The sequence below is a fragment of the Oncorhynchus mykiss genome, chromosome Y, assembly GCF_013265735.2.
Source record: "Oncorhynchus mykiss isolate Arlee chromosome Y, USDA_OmykA_1.1, whole genome shotgun sequence".
In the NCBI taxonomy this organism is placed as follows: Eukaryota; Metazoa; Chordata; class Actinopteri; order Salmoniformes; family Salmonidae; genus Oncorhynchus; species Oncorhynchus mykiss.
The window spans coordinates 36,125,015-36,145,927 of record NC_048593.1 but is presented as its reverse complement, the minus strand read 5'-3'; the positions used below and the strand labels follow the sequence as shown (position 1 = coordinate 36,145,927).

The 20,913-nt window shown below is 43.0% G+C and overlaps 1 protein-coding gene across 5 annotated transcripts in view; it reads left to right on the top strand.

Moving 5' to 3' along the window:
* Positions 1-20,913, top strand: part of nf2b (neurofibromin 2b (merlin)) — a 22,209-nt gene extending 1,296 nt beyond the window's left edge. Inside the window, exons 1-18 of one of the 5 annotated variants that reach the window (XR_005040526.1) lie at positions 231-847; positions 1,522-1,640; positions 1,835-1,960; positions 2,134-2,256; positions 8,685-8,768; positions 8,900-8,968; positions 9,087-9,169; positions 9,703-9,778; positions 14,320-14,466; positions 14,703-14,777; positions 14,868-14,981; positions 15,253-15,375; positions 15,480-15,697; positions 16,218-16,320; positions 16,551-16,681; positions 16,889-17,057; positions 18,318-20,580; positions 20,615-20,913. Coding sequence is in view for 4 of the 5 variants with exons in the window: in XM_036968288.1 (XP_036824183.1) it covers positions 1,551-1,640; positions 1,835-1,960; positions 2,134-2,256; positions 8,685-8,768; positions 8,900-8,968; positions 9,087-9,169; positions 9,703-9,778; positions 14,320-14,466; positions 14,703-14,777; positions 14,868-14,981; positions 15,253-15,375; positions 15,480-15,697; positions 16,218-16,320; positions 16,551-16,681; positions 16,889-17,057; positions 18,318-18,365 (1,779 nt within the window). In the remaining variant the exon portion in view is untranslated. Of the gene's footprint in view, positions 1-28; positions 145-230; positions 848-1,521; positions 1,641-1,834; positions 1,961-2,133; positions 2,257-8,684; positions 8,769-8,899; positions 8,969-9,086; positions 9,170-9,702; positions 9,779-14,319; positions 14,467-14,702; positions 14,778-14,867; positions 14,982-15,252; positions 15,376-15,479; positions 15,698-16,217; positions 16,321-16,550; positions 16,682-16,888; positions 17,058-18,317 lie in introns of those variants that run through there. The other 4 variants (XM_036968289.1, XM_036968287.1, XM_036968291.1 and 1 more) reach the window with 4 other exon arrangements.

Genomic DNA, 20,913 nt, shown 5'->3' with positions numbered 1-20,913 from the left:
TACAGAAAGGGAGGAGATAGGAATCGCATTCCAAGTACTAGAGACATTAGTGAAAGGAGATATGAATTGAATTGGGCATTGAATCGACAAACGTATACCACACACCCAACAGACTGTTGGGCAAATCGCGTTCACGTTGTCATGGTGCGTCACGCAGTTGCTAACCGGGTTATCCCTTCTCAGTCAGGGTATAAGTCGATAAACCTGCCTATTTTCCTCGAAAGTATGTATTTTCGCGATTCTAACACGATACGATATTACAGAAAACAAGTTAGTTATCTCACATCTCGAAAAAAATATTTGTAATGTTGTACTTCTTTGTTCACGAAATTCATGCTAATGTTGGGTTATCGCGCTAGCACGCAATTGACTCCCATTGTCTCCTTGAAGGAAAACTCAAGCTTGCCCCCCAGAGTGCACCGCGTAGCCCATTGAGGATGCAGGGGAAACGCGCGCACAGTGTGGCGTTGATAGGATTCCCATCTCCTCTAACGGATCTCTGCCAGTGGACGCGTATTCGGGAATTCATCGGTAGCTGCGTTGTAATTCACGTCCCTATATTATGAGCGTTTAGCTAGCTAGTAATTGGTATTTACCGTTCGCTTTTAAAAGCTCCTTCTGTGAAGAAAAAAAAATATATATTTTGTCATTATGGATGTTTGGAGAACGTTTCGCCCGTCCCACAACCTGTTTTGGTCCGCTTTCGTGGCGTAAAACTTGTTCGTGTTATTGTAGCCAGCTCCGAAAGGTTCGGTGGCTTTCCCAGACAAATCTCAGCCTTTCCTTTTGACTCTTGGACGGCAGGAGTGGAGCAGTTTATTCCTGGGACTCGGCCTAGTCTAGTAACGTGAGTGACTTCCCCCCCCCCCCCCCCCCCCCCTCCCAAAGATAAAGGCTTAGCTACATTTTAATGCACTTTTTTCTAAAGCTAGCAGATATGACACCAAAAAATGGTTTAGACGTTTTTAATCGTTTCTTCTGACTACAGTTACAAAGCCATTTTGCTAATTTACTAGCTAGTTTAGCTAGACCAAACACAGGCTACCTTACTTTGCGCATGTGTAAACAAATAGCTAAAACACATACATTTTGTGAATAACTATATTTGAAGGAATAGCAATGTTGACACCCTGTAGTTAATGAACTCTATAAAGCTGGGACGAACTGTGAGTGAGAAATAATGTTTGCTAACTAACGTTAGCTAGCTAACAGTAGCTACGTTAGATGCTGATGGAGGATGGTCACAACAAGAGGGTACGTTGAATCTAACATCTCATTTAACTAGCTACGCTAGACCATTTTCTATACTTTGTTTGAGAGCGGGTATATTTTGCTCATTATATATTTATATAAAATATTCACAACACAATAAATTAGTTATTGTAGCGATCAAGACAGGATAATCTTGGAAACCAGAACCAAATTCTGGGGACGTGGGCCTAAATCTGGGCTAGCAAAACCATGAAGTTGTCGATCATTATTCCATCAACATGTAATTGGTAGTGTTTTCCCCTTCTACAGGTATCTCACCAATCTCCAAGGCCTCCAAAATGTCGATTTTAGGATTAAAAAAGAAACAACCAAAGACTTTTAAGGTCAAAGTCATCACTATGGATGCCGAAATGGAGTTTAGTTGTGAGGTAATGTACTTTTGCCTTATTGTAATGACATGTGTGTACAACAAACAGAAACAGTAGCTGAAATAGTAGTCTTGAATGCTCTCGCTCCCCCTTCCTCCCTCATCATGGTCATGTTAGAAAACTGTACAAATAATTATTAATGCAAATATTCTCTGTCTCCTCTGCCCCCCCCCCCCTCCCCCCTTATCTCTCAGGTGAAATGGAAAGGGAAGGATCTGTTTGATCTGGTGTGTCGGACAGTTGGTCTGAGGGAAACCTGGTTCTTTGGGCTCCGGTACACAGTGAAGGACACCTATGCATGGCTGAAGACAGAGAAACGGGTGAGTGAGAGAAGAGGGGAGTAGGGCAAGAGGAGGAGGGGATGGGTCCTGATAGGGGGGGGGGGGCAAGGGAGATAGGGAAGGAAAGATGGAGAGAAAGCAAGATAATGGAAAAAAATAAGATGTGTACCTATACCTAACAGTATTGATTTTTTTTGTTTGTGTGTATGCAGGTCTTGGATCAAGAGGTCCCTAAAGACTCACCGATAACGTTTCACTTCCTGGCCAAGTTCTTCCCAGAGAAGGTAGAAGAAGAGCTGGTGCAGGAAATCACACAACACCTCTTCTTTCTGCAGGTAAAACAACTCTATTTAAACTCTTGTTGGGGAATCCAGGAATCTAACAATGCTTTGATGTCGATTATTTGTGTATATATTAGAGGTCGACCGATTTATGATTTTTCAACGCCGAGACCGATTATTGGAGGACCAAAAAAAAGCTGATCCTGGTCCCGATTAATCTGATGATTTTTATATATATATATATATATATATATGTATGTCTGTCTGTGTGTGTGTGTGTGTGTGTGTATGTAATAATGACAATTACAACAATACTGAATGAACAATAAACACTTTTATTTTAACTTAATATAATGCATCAATAAAATCTATTTAGTCTCAAATAAATAATGAAACATGTTCAATTTGGTTTAAGTAATGCAAAAACAGTGTTGGAGAATGAAGTAAAAGTGCAAAATACAGTGGGGCAAAAAAGTATTTAGTCAGCCACCAATTGTGCAAGTTCTTCCATTTAAAAAGATGAGAGAGGCCTATAATTTTCATCATAGGTACACTTCAACTATGACAGACAAAATGAGAAGAAAAAAAATCCAGAAAATCACATTGTAGGATTTTGAATGAATTTATTTGCAAATTATGGTGGAAAATAACAATTGGTGGCTGACTAAATACTTTTTTGCCCCACCGTATGCCATGTAAAAAAAAAGCTAACGTTTAAGTTCCTAGCTCAGAACATGACAACATATGAAAGCTGGTGTTTTCATACCCCAGTTAAGAAGTTTTATTTTTTATTTCACCTTTATTTAACCAGGTAGGCCAGTTGAGAGTAAGTTCTCAATTCCAACTGCGACCTGGCCAAGATGAAGCAAAGCAGTGTGACACAAACACAGAATTACACATGGGATAAGCAAACGTACAGTCAATAACACAATAGAAAAACCTATATACAGTGTGTATAAAGTGTGTATTAAGATTAGGGAGGTAAGGCAATAAATAGGCCATAGTGGCAAAATAATGACAATTTAGCATTAACACAGGAGTGACAGATGTGCCGAAGATGAATGTGCAAGTAGAGATACTGGGGTGCAAAGGAGTAAAAATAAATAACAATATGGGGATGAGGTAGTTGGGTGGGCTATTTACAGATGGGCTGTGTACAGGTGCAATGTTCGGTAAGCTGCTCTGACAGCTGATGCTTAAAGTTAGTGAGGGAGATATAAGACCAGCTTCAGTGATTTTGCAATTAGTTCCAGTCATTTGCAGCAGAGAACTGGAAGGAAAGGTGGCCAAAAGGGGAGTTGGCTTTGGGGATGACCAGTGAAATATGCCTGCTGGAGCGCGTGCTATGGGTGGGGGCTGCTATGGTGACCAGTGAGCTGAGATAAGGCGGGGCTTTACCTAGCAAATACTTATAGATGACCTGGAGCCAGTGGGTTTGGCGACGAATAGGAAGTGAGGGCCAGCCAACGAGAGCATACAGGTCGCAGTGGTGTGTAGTATATGGGGCTTTGGTGACAAAACGGATGGCACTGTGATAGACGACATCCAATTTGCTGAGTAGAGTGTTGGAGGCTATTTTGTAAATTACATTGCCGAAGTCAAGGATCAGTAGGATAGTCAGTTTTACGAGGGTATGTTTAGTGGCATGAGTGAAGGATGCTTTGTTGCGAAATAGGAAGCCAATTCTAGATTTCATTTTGGATTGGAGATGCTTAATGTGAGTCTGAAAGGAGAGTTTACAGTCTATCCAGACACCTAAGTATTTGTAGTTGTCCACATATTCTCAGAACCGTCCAGAGTAGTGATGCTGGACGGGCAGGTGCAGGCAGCGATCGGTTGAAGACAATGCATTTAGTTTTACTTGTATTTAAGAGAAGTTGGAGGCCACAGAAGGAGAGTTGTATGGCATTGAAGCTCGTCTGGAGGGTTGTTAACACAGTGTCCAAAGAAGGGCCAGAAGTATACAGAATGGTGTCGTCTGCGTAGAGGTGGATCAAAGACTCACCAGCAGCAAGAGCGACATCATTGATGTATACAGAGAAGAGAGTTGGCCCAATAATTGATCCCTGTGGCACCCCCATAGAGACTGCCAGAGGCCCGGACAACAGGCCCTCCGATTTGACACACTGAACTCTATCAGAGAAGTAGTTTGTGAACCCGGCGAGGCAATCATTTGAGAAACCAAGGCTATTGAGTCTGCCGATGAGGATGTGGTGATTGACAGAGTCGAAAGCCTTGACCAGGTCGATAAAGATGGCTGCACAGTATTGTCTTTTATCGATGACGGCTTATGATATCATTTAGGACCTTGAGCGTGGCTGAGGTGCACCCACGACCAGCTCGGAAACCAGATTGCATAGCAGAGAAGGTACGGTTGGATTCGAAATGGTCGGTGATCTGTTTGTTAACTTGCCTTTCGAATACTTGTCGAAGGCAGGGTAGGAAAGATATAGGTCTGTAACAGTTTGGGTCTAAAGTGTGTCATGACTGTCCTGATCAGGTCAGGTTACAGGAGACCACAACCCTACAGATTATCTCTCAACCCCAACAGAAGAGGAGAGATCTAGGGGTCTGAAGATGTGGGGGTTTTATGACCCCTCACGCCCATGGTAAATCTTAGGCCACAGACAACTTTCTTTTGTCCTGTTACTATGGAGAACCAGCCTCAGAACATTAAACATGAAATAAAGGCACTTTGGAACAATGGTTTCCGTCAGCCACAATGGTGGTCATGACGATAGTTGGAATATGAAAATGTAATTTTTTTAAAATTATTAATAGATGACGTTATTACAAAAACATTGTAACGTCAACAGTTTACCTAGTATATGTTTGATGTTTATACGTTGTATGGAAAATGTCCAAATCAAAGAGAATGTTTTGGTGAAGTTAGTTGTCTAAAATTGGATTTGAGTAAAATCTAGACCTTGCTCTTAACTAGGTACGTCCAGAGAATTGCCCTAAAGGCTGTTATGCCCACTTCTGACACGAAGGTATAAAACCTGTGAGTAAAGAATTCACAGACAAGACAACGTGACCCAAGCTGCAGCCGAGGTCTAAAAAGTCAACGAACCCAAAACGCAACACAAGTTTGAAGACAAATATTTTTCTAGCCAAGCTACGGATGAGTAGCTGTGTCTAAGCGGGTGAATTCAAGTCGAACCACCTAGCTTCCACTTCCCAGTGAATCGTGGTATCTACACTGTTTCATTCCTATGCTGCGAGCTCTGAGCTACAGAGCTGTCTGTCCTCAGAAGAGCCCTTCCAGAACAAGGGCGAGGGAACAGACTCCTAAGCCAAAAGGACACTGACATCGTGAGGACGACCAGAGAGGTGCACCGGAGAAGTGCGTCATTGAGCAGCCTGAGCGGTCCACGCGGAGAATCCACGGAGACCTTCCCCACGTAATTACATCATTATATTCCGACCCATAAGAGCGGCAGTTTGGGGCAAGGCTAGGGTTTGAATAAGCATAGCTGACAAATTCACCCAAATGTATATTTCTCTCGTACTTTCTCTTTTTCTCTCTTTTAAATCCCCATTCTGGGTAACACGCGCCATAGTGTGGCCCGTTATACTAAGTTCTAATCAATAGCCTAGAATGTGTTTTTGTGTATCTTTTATCATCATTTTAGCTTTCTAGTAAATAAATACTCAACTAAGATTGGTGTGGTACGAACTCATTGGTGAGACCCGGGTCCGTGCAGATTCCCAGATTATACGACGTTCAGAATGAGATTGTAGAAGTAAATGATTAATTAGCGGCTGTTGTAAAATCGATATTCTGATATTCTTTGAGTTAATTTGGGAAATAGAAACTCAATAAAAACTAGTTTTCCCATGGTGCCCCAGGTTAATGAGTTAATAATTGCTTGATTCAGTTAATCGCGCAATTAGGAACTTTTAACCTGTTGATCCTACTTGAGACGCAGACGTGTCAACTAGGCACCTGGAAATGCAAATGCGCTACGCTAAATGCTAAATGTACTCGTTAAAACTCAAACGTTCATTAAAACACACATGCAGGGTATTGAATTAAAGCTACACTCGTTGTGAATCTAGCCAACAAGTCATATTTTTTAAATGCTTTTCGGCGAAAGCATGAGAAGCTATTATCTGATAGCATGCAACACCCCAATATACCTGAAGGGGACGTAAACAAAAGAATTAGCGTAGCCGGCGCTACACAAAACGCAGAAATAAAATATAAAACATTCATTACCTTTGATATTCTTTGTTGGCACTCCTATATGTTCCATAAACATCACAATTGGGTATTTTCCCCGATTAAATCCGTCCATGTATGCCCAAAATATCAATTTGTATAGCCTGTCTGGTTCAGGAAAAAAGCTCTCTTCCAACACGCAACGTCATTTTTTAAAAATTATATAAGTTGCCTATATTCTTTGACAAAACACTTCAACCTAATTTTTTAACTCAAATTTAGGTATTTGTAAACGTTAATAAGCGATCAAATTGATCACTGGGCGATCTGTATTCAATAGCAGCTACTCAAGAAAACAATGTCCCCTTTTCTCTCTTCCAAAATCGATTGCTGTAGGCTGGATGGAATGAAGGATCTATTTGTCATGACACAAAAGATTTTTGTCAATGAAAATGACGTTTTTGGCTACATCGTGTGGAAGCTGTAGGAATTGCAATCTCCGCCCTATTTAATTTGGTGCCCCTTAAACAATACATGCAAGTGGCGCATGGATATTTTTTTCAGTTTACATTGACCAGTTTTTCTTGCGCTTTTCACACGCTCTGTTATAGTCACAGCCGTGATTTAACCAGTTTTAGAAACTTCAGAGTGTTTTCTATCCACACATACTAATCATATGCATATACTATATTCCTGGCATGAGTAGCAGGACGCTGAAATGTTGCGCGATTTTTAACAGAATGTTCGAAAAAGGAGGGGGTAGACTTAACAGGTTAATCATGCGATGAGCAACTGTCGTCACATTAACTAATACAACGTCACGACAAGTGTCTCCCCCTTTGAAGAGGGTGATAACTGAAGCAGCTTTCCAATCTTTGAGGATCTCCGATGATACGAAAGAGAGGCTGAACAGGCTAGGGGGTTGCAACAATTGCGGCGGATCATTTTAGAAAGTGAGCAAATATTCAAACGAGAACTTTGAAGGTCGAAGTGGAGAAGGGTTCCATGTGAACAGCAGTTGAACATGGATTAGTCGGTTCCTTTTAGGTTGTAGTTATTATAGGAATTATGACGCATCGACTGGTTCTCTCTATACCATTTGTATTTCATATACCTTTGACTATTGGATGTTCTTATAGGCACTTTAGTATTGCCTGCCTAATCTCGGGAGTTGATAGGCATGAAGTCATAAACAGCACAGTGCATCAAGCATTGCTAAGAGCTGCTGGCAAACACAGGAAAGTGCTGTTTGAATGAATGCTTATGAGCCTGCTGCTGCCTACCACTGCTCAGTCAGACTGCTCTATCAATTATCAAATCATAGACTTAATTATAATATAATAACACGCAGAGATACGAGCCTTTGGCCATTAATATGGTCAATCCGGAAACTATCATTTAGAAAACAAAACGTTTATTCTTTCATTGAAATACGGAACCGTTCCGTGTTTCATCGAACGGCTGGCAACCCTAAGTCTAAATATTGCTGTTACATTGCACAACCTTCAATGTTATGTCATAATTATGTAAAATTCTGGCAAATTAGTTCACAAATAGCCAGGCGGCCCAAGCTGTTACATATACCCTGACTCTGTTTGCACTGAACGCAAGAGAAGTGACACAATTTCCCTAATTAATATTGCCTGCTAACATGAATTTCTTTTAACTAAATTTGCAGGTTTAAAAAAAGATATACTTCTGTGTGTTGATTTTAAGAAAGGGATTGATGTTTATGGTTGGGTACATTTTGTGCAATAATTGTGCTTTTCTCTGCAATGCGCATTTGCTACACTTGAAGTAGGCTGTGATTCGATGATAAATTAACAGGCACCACATTGATTATATGCAACGCAGGACAAGCTAGTTAACCCAATAATATCATCAACCATGTGTATTTAACTAGTGATTATGTGAAGATTGATTGTTTTTTTATAAGATAGGTTTAATGCTAGCTAGCAACTTACCTTGGCTCCTTGCAGCCACAAGGTCCTTTTGACACTGCACTCGCTTGGCAGGTTCACACGCGTAACAGATGGTCAGCCTACCACGCAGTTTCCTCGTGGATTGTAATGTAATCGGCGTCCAAAAAGGCACATTACCGATTTATGAAAACTTAATCGGCCCTAATTAATCGGTGATGCCGATTAATCGGTCAACCTCTAGTGTATATATATCAAGTTGGGATTCAGCTCTTTTATGTTCTGGCTTGACTACTGTAGCTTAATTGTCCTGAGGAGTCTTGTCGTGCCAACTGTTCTCAGATCACCCAGTGTCTTTGCTGAGAACGGGTTGGGTTAATGTCTAATTCACCCTCCAGGTGAAAAAGCAAATATTAGACGAGGAAATTTTCTGTTCTCCTGAAGCCTCTGTCCTGTTGGCGTCGTACGCTGTTCAAGCCAAGGTAAGAAAATGCCTTTTCAGTGTGAATATCTTGTGTTGATATTAATATATGGGGCTGTGTTTTCAAGGCTTCTCCAGATGTAGATTTCGGAAGCTGTCATTTACATGAATGTCTTTTTCTCTCTCATACAGTATGGGGACTATGAACCAAACTTTCACAAGCCGGGGTTCTTAGCCCAGGATGAGCTCCTACCTAAAAGAGTAAGTAGTACCACTATGGAAAAATAAGTGGGTGTGTGTGCGTGATCATGTTATTTGTGTATGTGTGGTCGTCTTTTGATGTGAGTGAGATCATGTTGTTATTTGTTTGTTTCCACAGGTTCTGATGCAGTACCAGATGACTGCAGACATGTGGGAGGAGAAGATCACAGCCTGGTACGCAGAGCACAGAGGCATCGCCAGGTAAGACCAGCTGACGCATCTACTACTTATAGAGAAGCAGAGAGTTTCTCAACTCTGGTCCTGATGTTCTACCAGCGGTTCACATTCTTGTTGTAGCCCCGGACAAATGCACCTGGGGAGCATTCAGCAGCACACCACATTTTGGAACGTTCAGATAGAAATGTTATGTAGAACGTGTAGAATACGTGTAGAATAAGGACTCATGTCTGCTCCATTCATGGCATTTCTATCTGCAAAGTTCGATAATGTTTGGCTGCTGAACGTGGCCCTGATTCAACTTGTCAAGGGCTTTATGATTAGTTGATTGATAGAATCTGGTGTGCTTGTGTGGTTCTATGGCCAAAATGTGTACTGATGGGGTTACTGGAGCACCGGAGTTGAGAAACACAGCTATAGAGCAATATCTACCAGTACCAGACGAGTCAGATGTAGTTCTGTATCTATGGGAGAAACATGACCCATTGACTTGTGTTGCTGGGCCAGAGACAGTGTTGTCTAAGGATTGATGTGTTTGGTATGTGTGCTGTCCACAGGGATGAGGCTGAGATGGACTACCTGAAGATAGCTCAGGACCTGGACATGTATGGAGTCAGCTACTTTGCCATCACTGTAAGTCACTCCTTTAGTCAAACACTTCTCTCTTACTTTGGTTGCGTCCCAATAATATCTCCTTTCTCCTGAAGTGTACTGCCTCGTTCACTACTTCCCACAAATTTAATATAATTGGATTGGTGAAGGCATGGGACGGAGGGAGTTTCCACCACGTTTCTTATACCTTCCAATCAAACAGTAGTTTGTTACCCTCTGGTGATTTGTATAACAGGAATGGGCTGCAGGCAACTCACTGGCCTGATTGGCCCAGACAGTTTAGAATAGTTAGTTTAACCAGCTGTTTTACCTAGGACTGGGGGAACATGTGTGACACCAATCAGACCAGGAGTAGGACTGGAGTTGCCCATCCTTGTTGAATTTAAAAAATATATTTTGTCACATAGACCGGATAGGTGCAGTGAAATGTTGTTTTTACAGGGTCAGCCATGCGGCCCCGCTGGTGCAAAAATAGTGTCAAGTGCATTGCTCAAGGGCACATCGTCAGTGTACTATGCAAACACAAACTAATTTAGACCTTTATTTATCTTCGTAGGAACTTTGTCAATAAAGCCAAACACATAGCCTGTATTACATTTAAAGACATAAGAACGCAGCCTTCAGCAGCCCGATTACAACCTTCAGCAGCCCGATTACAACCTTCAGCAGCCCGATTACAACCGTCAGCAGCCCGATTACAACCGTCAGCAGCCCGATTACAACCGTCAGCAGCCCGATTACAACCGTCAGCAGCCCAATACAGTTGAAGGTATTTTACAGTCATATGTTTTTTTTGCTGTTTGACCCCCAAATATTGGATAAAGACGCCGTTTAGGGTCGAAGCCTTGTCTGATTAAACTACACTTTGGGAGCATTATACCAGTTATCTCTTCTACATTATCCTCGCTCACCCATCCCCTCGAACAAAGGTTTGTATTGATGTACGCACTCCGTCAGACCTGGGTTCGAATACTATCTATGGTATTACAATTACTTTGGAAATAACTATTAAGATATGTTTTTAGTCAACAAGTAGTTGACTATTGTAATTGTAGTTGACTATTGTAATTGTAGTTGACTATTGTAATTGTAGTTGACTATTGTAATTGTAGTTGACTATTGTAGTTGTAGTTGACTATTGTAATTGTAGTTGACTACTGTAGTTGAATATTGTAATGTATTTGGAAATATTCATACACTGACTGTAATAGACTCCTGTGTATTTAACCCAGGTATTTTGAAAATACTTTTAAGTATTACCCTATTAATATAAAATTGAGACAGACACAATATTTTAAAATACTTCCAATAGAATTAGTTGATTCGGGACCCATTTTTTGTAAATACTCAGAAATGAAGTATTGCACCCTTCTGAAATCTAATTAACATAATACACATCTGTCTGTTTAAGCTAGAGATGTTTTTTTTTTTTTTGCATGGGCTGCGTCTCAATCCACGTCATCTGCCGATATCGCCCTTCCACATCTGCGGTGGAAGGTGGCAGAGCTAGCTAGAGCTCTGTTTTGTCAGACCACGAGACAAAGTCTAAAGTTTCCGTATGGTAATAATGACCCTGAACTATTTTGACCCCTCTGTTGAAAGTTGAGTCTTAAGAACACAATGGTGTTCTCAGTGTTGCTCTACGACGCCTACAAGCATCACAGGACTCGTCTGAAGTCGGTACAGCCTGTTCTGTCTGTAGCGTCTGAACAGTTTGAGCTACACACTAATATGACCCCTCTGTGGAAAGCTGAGTCTCACATGAACACGTACTTCCAAATGAATGGAAGTCAACTGTATATACAAAGGTATGTGGACACGCCTTCAACTTAGTGGATTTAGCTATTTCAGCCGCTTCCTTTGCTGACAGGTGTATAAAACCGAGCACACCGCCATGCAATCTCCATGGACAAACATTGGCAATATAATGGCCTTACTGAAGAGCTCAGTGACTTTCAACATAGCACTGTCATAGTATGCCACCTTTCCAACAGGTCATTTCGTCACATTTCTACCCTACTAGAGCTGTCCCGGTCAACTGTGAGGGCTGTTACTGTGAAGTGGAAACGTCTAGGAGCAACAACGGCTCAGCCGCGAAGTGGTAGACCACACAACTCACAGAGCAAGAGTGCTGAAGCGAGTACCGCGTAAATGTCATCTGTCCTCGGTTGCAACCATCACTACAGAGTTCCAAACTACCTCTGGAGGCAACGTCAGCACAAGAGTTGTTCTTTGGGAGCTTCATGAAATGGTTTTCCATGTCCGAGCAGCCGCACAGAAGCCTAAGATCACCATACACAATGCCAAGTGTCGGCTGTAAAGTCCATGGAGAATAAGAACAGCTCCCAGCTGCCCACTGCACTGAGGATAGGAAACTCTGTCACCACCGATAAATCCACTATAATTGAGAAATTCAATAAGCATTTTTCTACGGCTGGCCATGCTTTCCACCTGGCTACCCCTACCCCGATCAACTGCACTGTACCCCCCACAGCAACTCGCCCAAGCCTTCCCCATTTTTCCTTCTCCCAAATCCAGTCAGCTGATGTTCTGAAAGAGCTGCAAAATCTGTACCCCTACAAATCAGCCGGACTAGACAATCTGGACCATTTCTTTCTAAAATGATCTGCCGAAATTGTTGCAACCGCTATTACTAGCCTGTTCAACCTCTCTTTCATGTCGTCTGAGATTCCCAAAGATTGGAAAGTAGCTGCGCTCAGCCCCCTCTTCAAAGGGGGGGACACTCTGCTACAGACCTATCTATCCTACCCTGCCTTTCTAAGGTCTTCGAAAGCCAAGTCAACAAACCGATTACCGACCATTTCGAATCCCACCACACCTTCTCCGCTATGCAATCTGGTTTCAGAGCTGGTCATGGGTGTACCTCAGCCATGCTCAAGGTCCTAAACGATATCTTAACCACCATCAATAAGAAACAATACTGTGCAGCCGTATTCATTGATCTGGCCAAGGCTTTCGACTGTCAATCACCACACCCTCATCGGCAGACTCGATAGCCTTGGTTTCTCAAATGATTGCCTCGCCTGGTTCACCAACTACTTCTCTGATAGAGTTCAGTGTGTAAAATCGGAGGGCCTGGCAGTGTCTATGGGGGTGACACCATTCTTTATACTTCTGGCTCTTCTTTGTACACTGTCTTAACAACCCTCCAGATGAGCTTCAATGCCATACAACTCTCCTTCCGTGGCCTCCAACTGCTCTTCAATACAAGTAAAACTAAATGCATGCTCTTCAACCGATCGCTACCTGCCCGCCCGTCCAGCATCACTACTCTGGACGGTTCTGAGAATATGTGGACAACTACAAATACTTAGGTGTCTGGTTAGACTGTAAACTCTCCTTCCAGACTCACATCAAACATCTCCAATCCAAAGTTAAATCTAGAATTGTCTTCCTATTTCGCAACAAAGCATCCTTCTCTCATGCTGCCAAACATACACTTGTAAAACTGACCATCCTACCGATCCTCGACTTCGGCGATGTCATTTACAAAATAGCCTCCAACACTCTACTCAGCAAATTGGATGCAGTCTATCACAGTGCCATCCGTTTTATTACCAAAGCCCCATATACTACCCACCACTACGACCTGTACGCTCTCGTTGGCTGGCCCTCGCTTCATGTCCATTGCCAAACCCACTGGCTCCAGGTCATCTACAAGACCCTGCTAGGTAAAGCCCCCCCTTATCTCAGCTCGCTGGTCACCATAGCAGCACCCAACTGTAGCACACGCTCCAGCAGGTATATCTCTCTGGTCACCCCCAAAACCAATTCTACCTTTGGCCGCCTCTCCTTCCAGTTCTCTGCTGCCAATGACTGGAACGAACTACAAAAATCTCTGAAACTGGAAACACTTATCTCCCTCACTAGCTTTAAGCACCAGCTGTCAGAGCAGGTCACAGATTGCTGCACCTGTACATAGTTCGTCTATAATTTAGCCCAAACAACTACCTCTTCCCCTACTGTATTTATTTATTTTGCTCCTTTGCACCCCATTATTTTTATTTCTACTTTGCACATTCTTCCACTGCAAATCTACCATTCCAGGGTTTTACTTGCTATTTTGTATTTACCATAGCCTTTTTTTTGCCTTTACCTCCCTTATCTCACCTCATTTGTTCACATTGTATATAGACTTATTTTTCTACTATTGACTGTATGTTTGTTTTTCTCCATGTGTAACTCTGTGTTGTATGTGTCGAACTGCTTTGCTTTATCTTGGCCAGGTCGCAATTGTAAATGAGTACTTACTCTCAACTCAACTTTAACCTGGTTAAATAAAGGTGAAATAAAAAATAAATAAAAAATCTTTAAAAAATTCCATATGTTAGCTTTATTATTATGGGACCAGCAGGTACATGTAGCGTTTATATTTTTTTCAGTGTCTTAATAGTACATGTATAGTACATGCTATATATATATATATATATATATATATATGCTATAATATCTCCACAGCAAATGAATTATGGCACAGACATGCATGAGTTTATATATGAATAGTACATGTGTACATTTTTTATATTGTGATTTCTCCACAGCAAAATAAACGAGACACAGACCTGCTACTGGGTGTCGATGCCCAGGGCCTTCATATTTACAGCCCCAACAGCAAACTGAACCCCAACAAGTCTTTCCCCTGGAGCGGCATCCGCAACATCTCCTACAGCGAGAAGGAGGTAACCACGGTGAATCTGCTATTATTTATTTATTTATTTATTTATTTCATTTTCATCCAATTAAAAATGTATCTCTTGTGTTCTGGCTACCTAGCCACATTAAACCGGCCTGCTCTCACAAGCTCACTTTTATGTTTTACGTGAAGTAAACCTGATCTCAGCGGTTTGGTTTCCCGACGCTAATGGCTACCATCTACTACACAGATGATAACGTGTTATTAACTTTGTCCTCTCCCCTGGAACAGTTCACAATAAAACCTCTGGACAAGAAGAAGGATGTTTTCAAATTCTACTCCTCCCAACTGAGAGTCAACAAACTGGTAGGTTGTTGTTTGTAGGAAGTCAGAGTTGGTGCCAGTTTTAAACGCTTATCTGGTAAAGTCCATTTTAACCCATGTGTGTGTGTTCAGATCCTGCAGCTGTGCATTGGGAACCATGACCTGTTCATGAGGAGGAGGAAGGTGGACTCCATCGAGGTTCAGCAGATGAAGTCTCAGGCCAAGGAGGAGAAGGCTCGCAAGAAGGTCTGCTCTCAACACATCCACAGACACTCTACCACACCCCTGTATTTGTGTCGTTTTTAAAGATATACAGTGTTTCTATATAGACTTAGCTGCCAGTATTTTTCAATGAGAAGATACTATGTTGTGAACATAGCACACAGTCCATATCAGTTGCTACCCAGTCTGTTCTCCGATTGGCTGTTCTGCCTATCAAGGGCAGGCAGAGCGTTCTGATTGGTTGCGAGTGATATTTTCTGTTCTCTGATTGGCTGAACTGCCTGTTCATCTGCAGGTGGAGCGTCAGATCCTTGCACGGGAGAAGCAAATGAGGGAGGAGGCAGAGCGAGCGAAGGAGGAGATGGAGAGACGGCTGTTCCAGCTGCAGGACGAGGCACGGCTGGCCAATGAGGCGCTGGTAAGGGTGGCGTCTGCTCCATGAGAGCGGGTTCTCCTTAGGAATGTATATGAACCGTTTATAAGGGTTATGTCTGCTTATGGAGGTGTTGTGTCTGTTTGTAGCTGCGTTCAGAGGAGACCGCAGATCTGCTGGCGGAGAAGGCCCAGATCGCCGAGGAGGAAGCCAAGCTGTTGGCCCACAAGGCTGCCGAGGCGGAGCAGGAGAGACAGAGGATAGAGGCTACCGCCCTCAAGACCAAGGAGGAGAAGAGACTGATGGAGCAGAAGATGAGAGAGGCAGAGCAGCTGGCCGTCAAACTGGTGGAGCAATCAGAGAGGAGGTACAGATATTACTGTCAGTGTTCATGTTATTATTATTAGTGTTTTAGTTTAGACGATAAGTAGTTGTAAAGGTCAAATGTAACCACGAGCAGCAGGAGGAATGGCAGGGATTGCAGATGAGCTTAAAATAGCCGCGGGAGGAATGGTAGAGATTGCGGATGCGCTTAAAATAGCCGCGGGAGGAATGGTAGAGATTGCGGATGCGCTTAAAATAGCCGCAGGAGGAATGGTAGAGATTGCAGATGAACTTAAAATAGCCGGGGGAGGAATGGTAGAGATTGCAGATGATCTTAAGCAGGAGGAATGGTAGAGATTGCAGATGAACCTAAGACAATGCACTCAGTGTCTGCTCAGGGTGTGCTTCATTATGCACCGATGTGATAGCTGCAGGACCGAAACAGCGGAGAAGTTTAAACACCCACTTTCCGCTCTTGCTTATAAAGGTCAGCCCAGCTCTGCTGTAAATTGTGTGCATCGCTGACTAGTCAATGCACAGTAAGTAGCGGTTCCTCTCTGCAGGTCGAAGGAGGCGGACCATCTGAAGCAGGACCTAACAGAGGCCAAGGATGCTGAGAGGAGAGCCAAGCAGAAACTCCTGGAGATCACCAAGACATCTTATCCGGTACAGAAAACTATAACCTTAACCAAGACAAGTCGTGTGAAAATTATAACCTTAACCAAGACATCTTACCCGGTCCAGAACCATCATTTTAGAGCTCACCACTACTACAGTCACAGCTAATACAACATACCCAGTACACACCACACCACAGAGGTTATCAAAACCACATCCTCCCTGTTTCCTGGCCCCTATAACTGGCTCCTCTTTTTCTTTCTCTGTGTGTGTTCCAGCTCATAGCGGCCTACTCCACCCCCCCTCCTCCCCCAGAGGGAGGAGACCTAGCTCTGGGATCCGGATCAATGCGCATCGACTTTAAAGACTCTGATATGAAGAGACTGTCAATGGAGATAGAGAGGGAGAGGTGAGCTGGGTTCCCTCCAGATAGAATCATATTCCCTAAATAGTGCACTCATTTTGACCAGGGTCTGTCGTCTGAAGTAGTGCACTACATAGGCAATAGGGTGCCATTTGGGACATTTCATTCCAAAAAGTTGTTCCCTTTTCTCATGACCTTGCGAAGCTGTGTAAACAAAACTGATAGGTGAAGGCTATCTCACCACCCCCCCAGGCTAGAGTACGTGGAGAAGAGTAAACACCTGCAGGACCAGCTGAAGGAGCTGAAGTCTGAGATTGAGTCTCTGAAGTTGGAGGAGCAGCAGCAGCAGGCTGGGGTCTACAGCCTCCGCAACGAGGCCCGCGGCTACCCCCCTGAACCACCCTACATGCCCCATAGTAATGTAAGAACCACCTACATGCCCCATAGTAAAGTAAGAACCACCCTACATGCCCCATAGTAATGTAAGAACCACCCTACATGCCCCACAGTAATATTAGAACTACCCCCCCGAACCACCCTACATGCCCCATAGTAATGTAAGAACCACCCTACATGCCCCATAGTAATGTAAGAACCACCCTACATGCCCCATAGTAATATTAGAACTACCCCCCTGAACCACCCTACATGCCCCATAGTAATGTAAGAACCACCCTACATGCCCCATAGTAATATTAGAACTACCCCCCTGAACTACCCTACATGCCCCATAGTAATGTAAGAACCACCCTACATGTCCCATAGTAATATTAGAACCACCCTACATGCCCCATAGTAATGTAAGAACAACCCTACATGCCCCATAGTAATGTAAGAACCACCCTACATGTCCCATAGTAATATTAGAACCACCCTACATGCCCCATAGTAATGTAAGAACCACCCTACATGCCCCATAGTAATATAAGAACCACCCTACATGCCCCATAGTAATGTAAGAACCACCCTACATGTCCCATAGTAATATTAGAACCACCCTACATGCCCCATAGTAATGTAAGAACAACCCTACATGCCCCATAGTAATGTAAGAACCACCCTACATGCCCCATAGTAATGTAAGAACCACCCTACATGCCCCATAGTAATGTAAGAACCACCCTACATGCCCCATAGTAATGTAAGAACAACCCTGGGGCGGCAGGGTAGCCTAGTGGTTAGAGCGTTGGACTAGTAACCGGAAGGTTGTGAGTTCAAACCCCCGAGCTGACAAGGTACAAATCTGTCGTTCTGCCCCTGAACAGGCAGTTAACCCACTGTTCCCAGGCCGTCATTGAAAATAAGAATTTGTTCTTAACTGACTTGCCTGGTTAAATAAAGGTAAAAAAATAAAAAAACATGCCCCATAGTAATGTAAGAACCACCCTACATGCCCCATAGTAATATTAGAACCACCCTACATGCCCCATAGTAATGTAAGAACCACCCTACATGCCCCATAGTAATGTAAGAACAACCCTACACGCCCCATAGTAATGTAAGAACAACCCTACATGCCCCATAGTAATGTAAGAACCACCCTACATGCCCCATAGTAATATTAGAACTACCCTACATGCCCCATAGTAATGTAAGAACCACCCTACATGCCCCATAGTAATGTAAGAACCACCCCATATTTTTCCCTTTCTCAAAATATTTTTGTTCTTTGTTCTTTCAGAGAAACTCTGCCTACATGGCTCAGATGGCTTTTTTTGAGGAAGTGTGATCCAACTGCCATTGGATGAAACAGGGGGTAGGCTAAATGCCATTGGAAGACACGCAGGGAGGCGGGACATTGGTTGTGACTCTTGTTCCTTAATACCAAGATATGCCTACTTCATCTATCTATGTTTTGTGCCTGACAAAAGGAGCACACTGACACACACACACACACTCCCAGTGACACTCCAGAAAGGACTGTGCTTTGGAAAGATTTGTATTCCTCAGATGACACACACCACAACACTACAAGTTCTCCGTTCTGTTTTATTTGATGCTGCCCTAGCCACACTGCCTGTGGGCGTATATTATCACAGACGGTGCTGTGTGCATGTTCTGTGGAGGTATTTTACTTCAACGTTTGGTTTTTAAAGGGATGCCTGGTAGAGTGTGATAGAGATTTGACTGAGGTAGTTTATCCTATATGACTGACTCTACACTACAGTGTGCCTTTAGGAGAATATACTCTCGCAGCGACCAGGATCATGTCTGTCTAGCTACCAGGCTTCAGGTGTGATACCTTGCCTTCGCTGAGCAATGTCTTACTTTACTCAGTCGTTTTGTTGTAGCATGGTCGAACTGATCGTCTCCAGAGCAACATGTGTCCTGCATCACATTATGCCTCCTAACCATTGTCAATTCAAACTGTCATTTCAACGGTTTTATGTTTTTAGTATTTTAGACTGTTGACGTGCCTTTAAAACATTTTCTTCACGTTACGAACATTAAATATGCAATCCCTCGTTCACTAGTTCCTGTTATGGAGCATCCCAAAAGGCACCCTACTCCCTATTTAGTGCACTGCCTTCGACCAGTGCCCTATTTAATTCATTTATGGTGACATTTGGGACAATAACCTGCCTGGATTGTCAAACACCTCTGGGGTGGGTTTAGCAGGCAGACAAGCCCACTTCTCTTCTGATTTCTACGACATCTTGTTAGTGCTTAGCTCAGAGGAAGGTTCCATCTAGAAAAGTAGGGAAGACATTCTGTATATGGAGGAGGAGAAGAGGGAGAGAGAAGGTGGTTTGTGCTTGTTAAGGAAGTAGATTTTAGATGTAATAACTCATGGTTAAGGGTTGGGGTCAATTCCATTTCACAGAAATGATCTGAAAATAACAGACTATAATAATATTATAATGCCTATATGCTGAGTTGAAATGGTCTGGACCCAACCTTTGCTGTGTTTTTTGAATGGGAACCATGTCTTAAATGGTCAGATATCCTAACTAACAGAACACTGCTTGGCAGATTATGCAACATTTTCAAGGTCGGGGGTTGGTTTGGCATTTTTGTGGGTGCAGACACCTGCACGTACAGAGACACACAGCCATGTATTCAAACCATGTGTCAATATCACATTTAAACCCTACATTTTATTAGTCATTTTTATTGTAACATAAATAAATTATTGTCAGATCTGTTGTCAGAAGTTTCCTCTAACCGATGTCAGGTTTGAATCGAAATGGAGTTGTTTTTAGATGGCAGGATATCACACACGCACTCAGCATAACTGTTGTGTACATGTGTTTTTCATTTCTGATGGTTATACCTATGTATGTGTGTAGAATAGTGTTGTTGGGTTTTATAATGTTAACTCCTTTTGTTGTTTATCTTACTGTTGTTGACTTAACCATTCCTGCTTTTTCCATCCTCCCCCCCCCCCTATCCTCCTTTCCCTCTCTCGCACTCCTCCTTTTTCATGTGTTCATCGGCTTTAAAGGGCTTTACGTGTCACGTCAGTTTGTTTCTAACTGTTTGTTTTAGTAGATGACCTCAGAACTGTTTCATATCTATAGGTTTACTGTAATCACCCATATCTGTCCCAAGTGGCACCCTACTCCCTATATAGTGCACTACGTTTGACCCGGGCCAGCATCAGGCTCGGGTCAAAAGTAGTGCTCTATACAAGGGGGAATAGAGTGCCATTTGGGACACAGACACTATATGGCTGTCTCGCAACACTCTGTCGTTGCCTCCTTTCCTTTTTAGAGTGCGGCAAGTAACCTTGCGGTTAGTTAGGCCAGTAAACGGCCGAAGAGGTCGCTGTTTCGAGTACCTGAGCCGACAAGGTGATACATTTGTCGATGTGCCCTTGAGCTCCAGGGGCGCCGTACTACTATGGCTGACCTTGTAAAACACTACACTGGACTATGTTTTTCTTCTTCACAACCTTGATTCCGTTCCTTCATTGCCGCTAGTCAATTTATAGAGGTGTAGAGGTTTCCTCCGTGTAGAGGTTTCCTCCGTGTAGAGGTTTCCTCCGTGTAGAGGTTTCCTCCGTGTAGAGGTTTCCTCCGTGTAGAGGTTTCCTCCGTGTTGCTGTCACCTATCATGCCCTGCCAGATCAGTGGCCATAGAGGAAAGGACACAAGGGAAGGAAGCTAGTTAACACTATTAAGACACAGCCAGGACATGCCAAACAAAAGCGAGTCACAATGTCTGATTTCCGAGATGAAGTGTTTTGAGTGCTGTGTTTTTTTTTTTTTGTCATAAGAGAATCAATGCTGTCAAAGGGCTTGGCTGTTGCTTATTAAAACAAATATACATTAGCA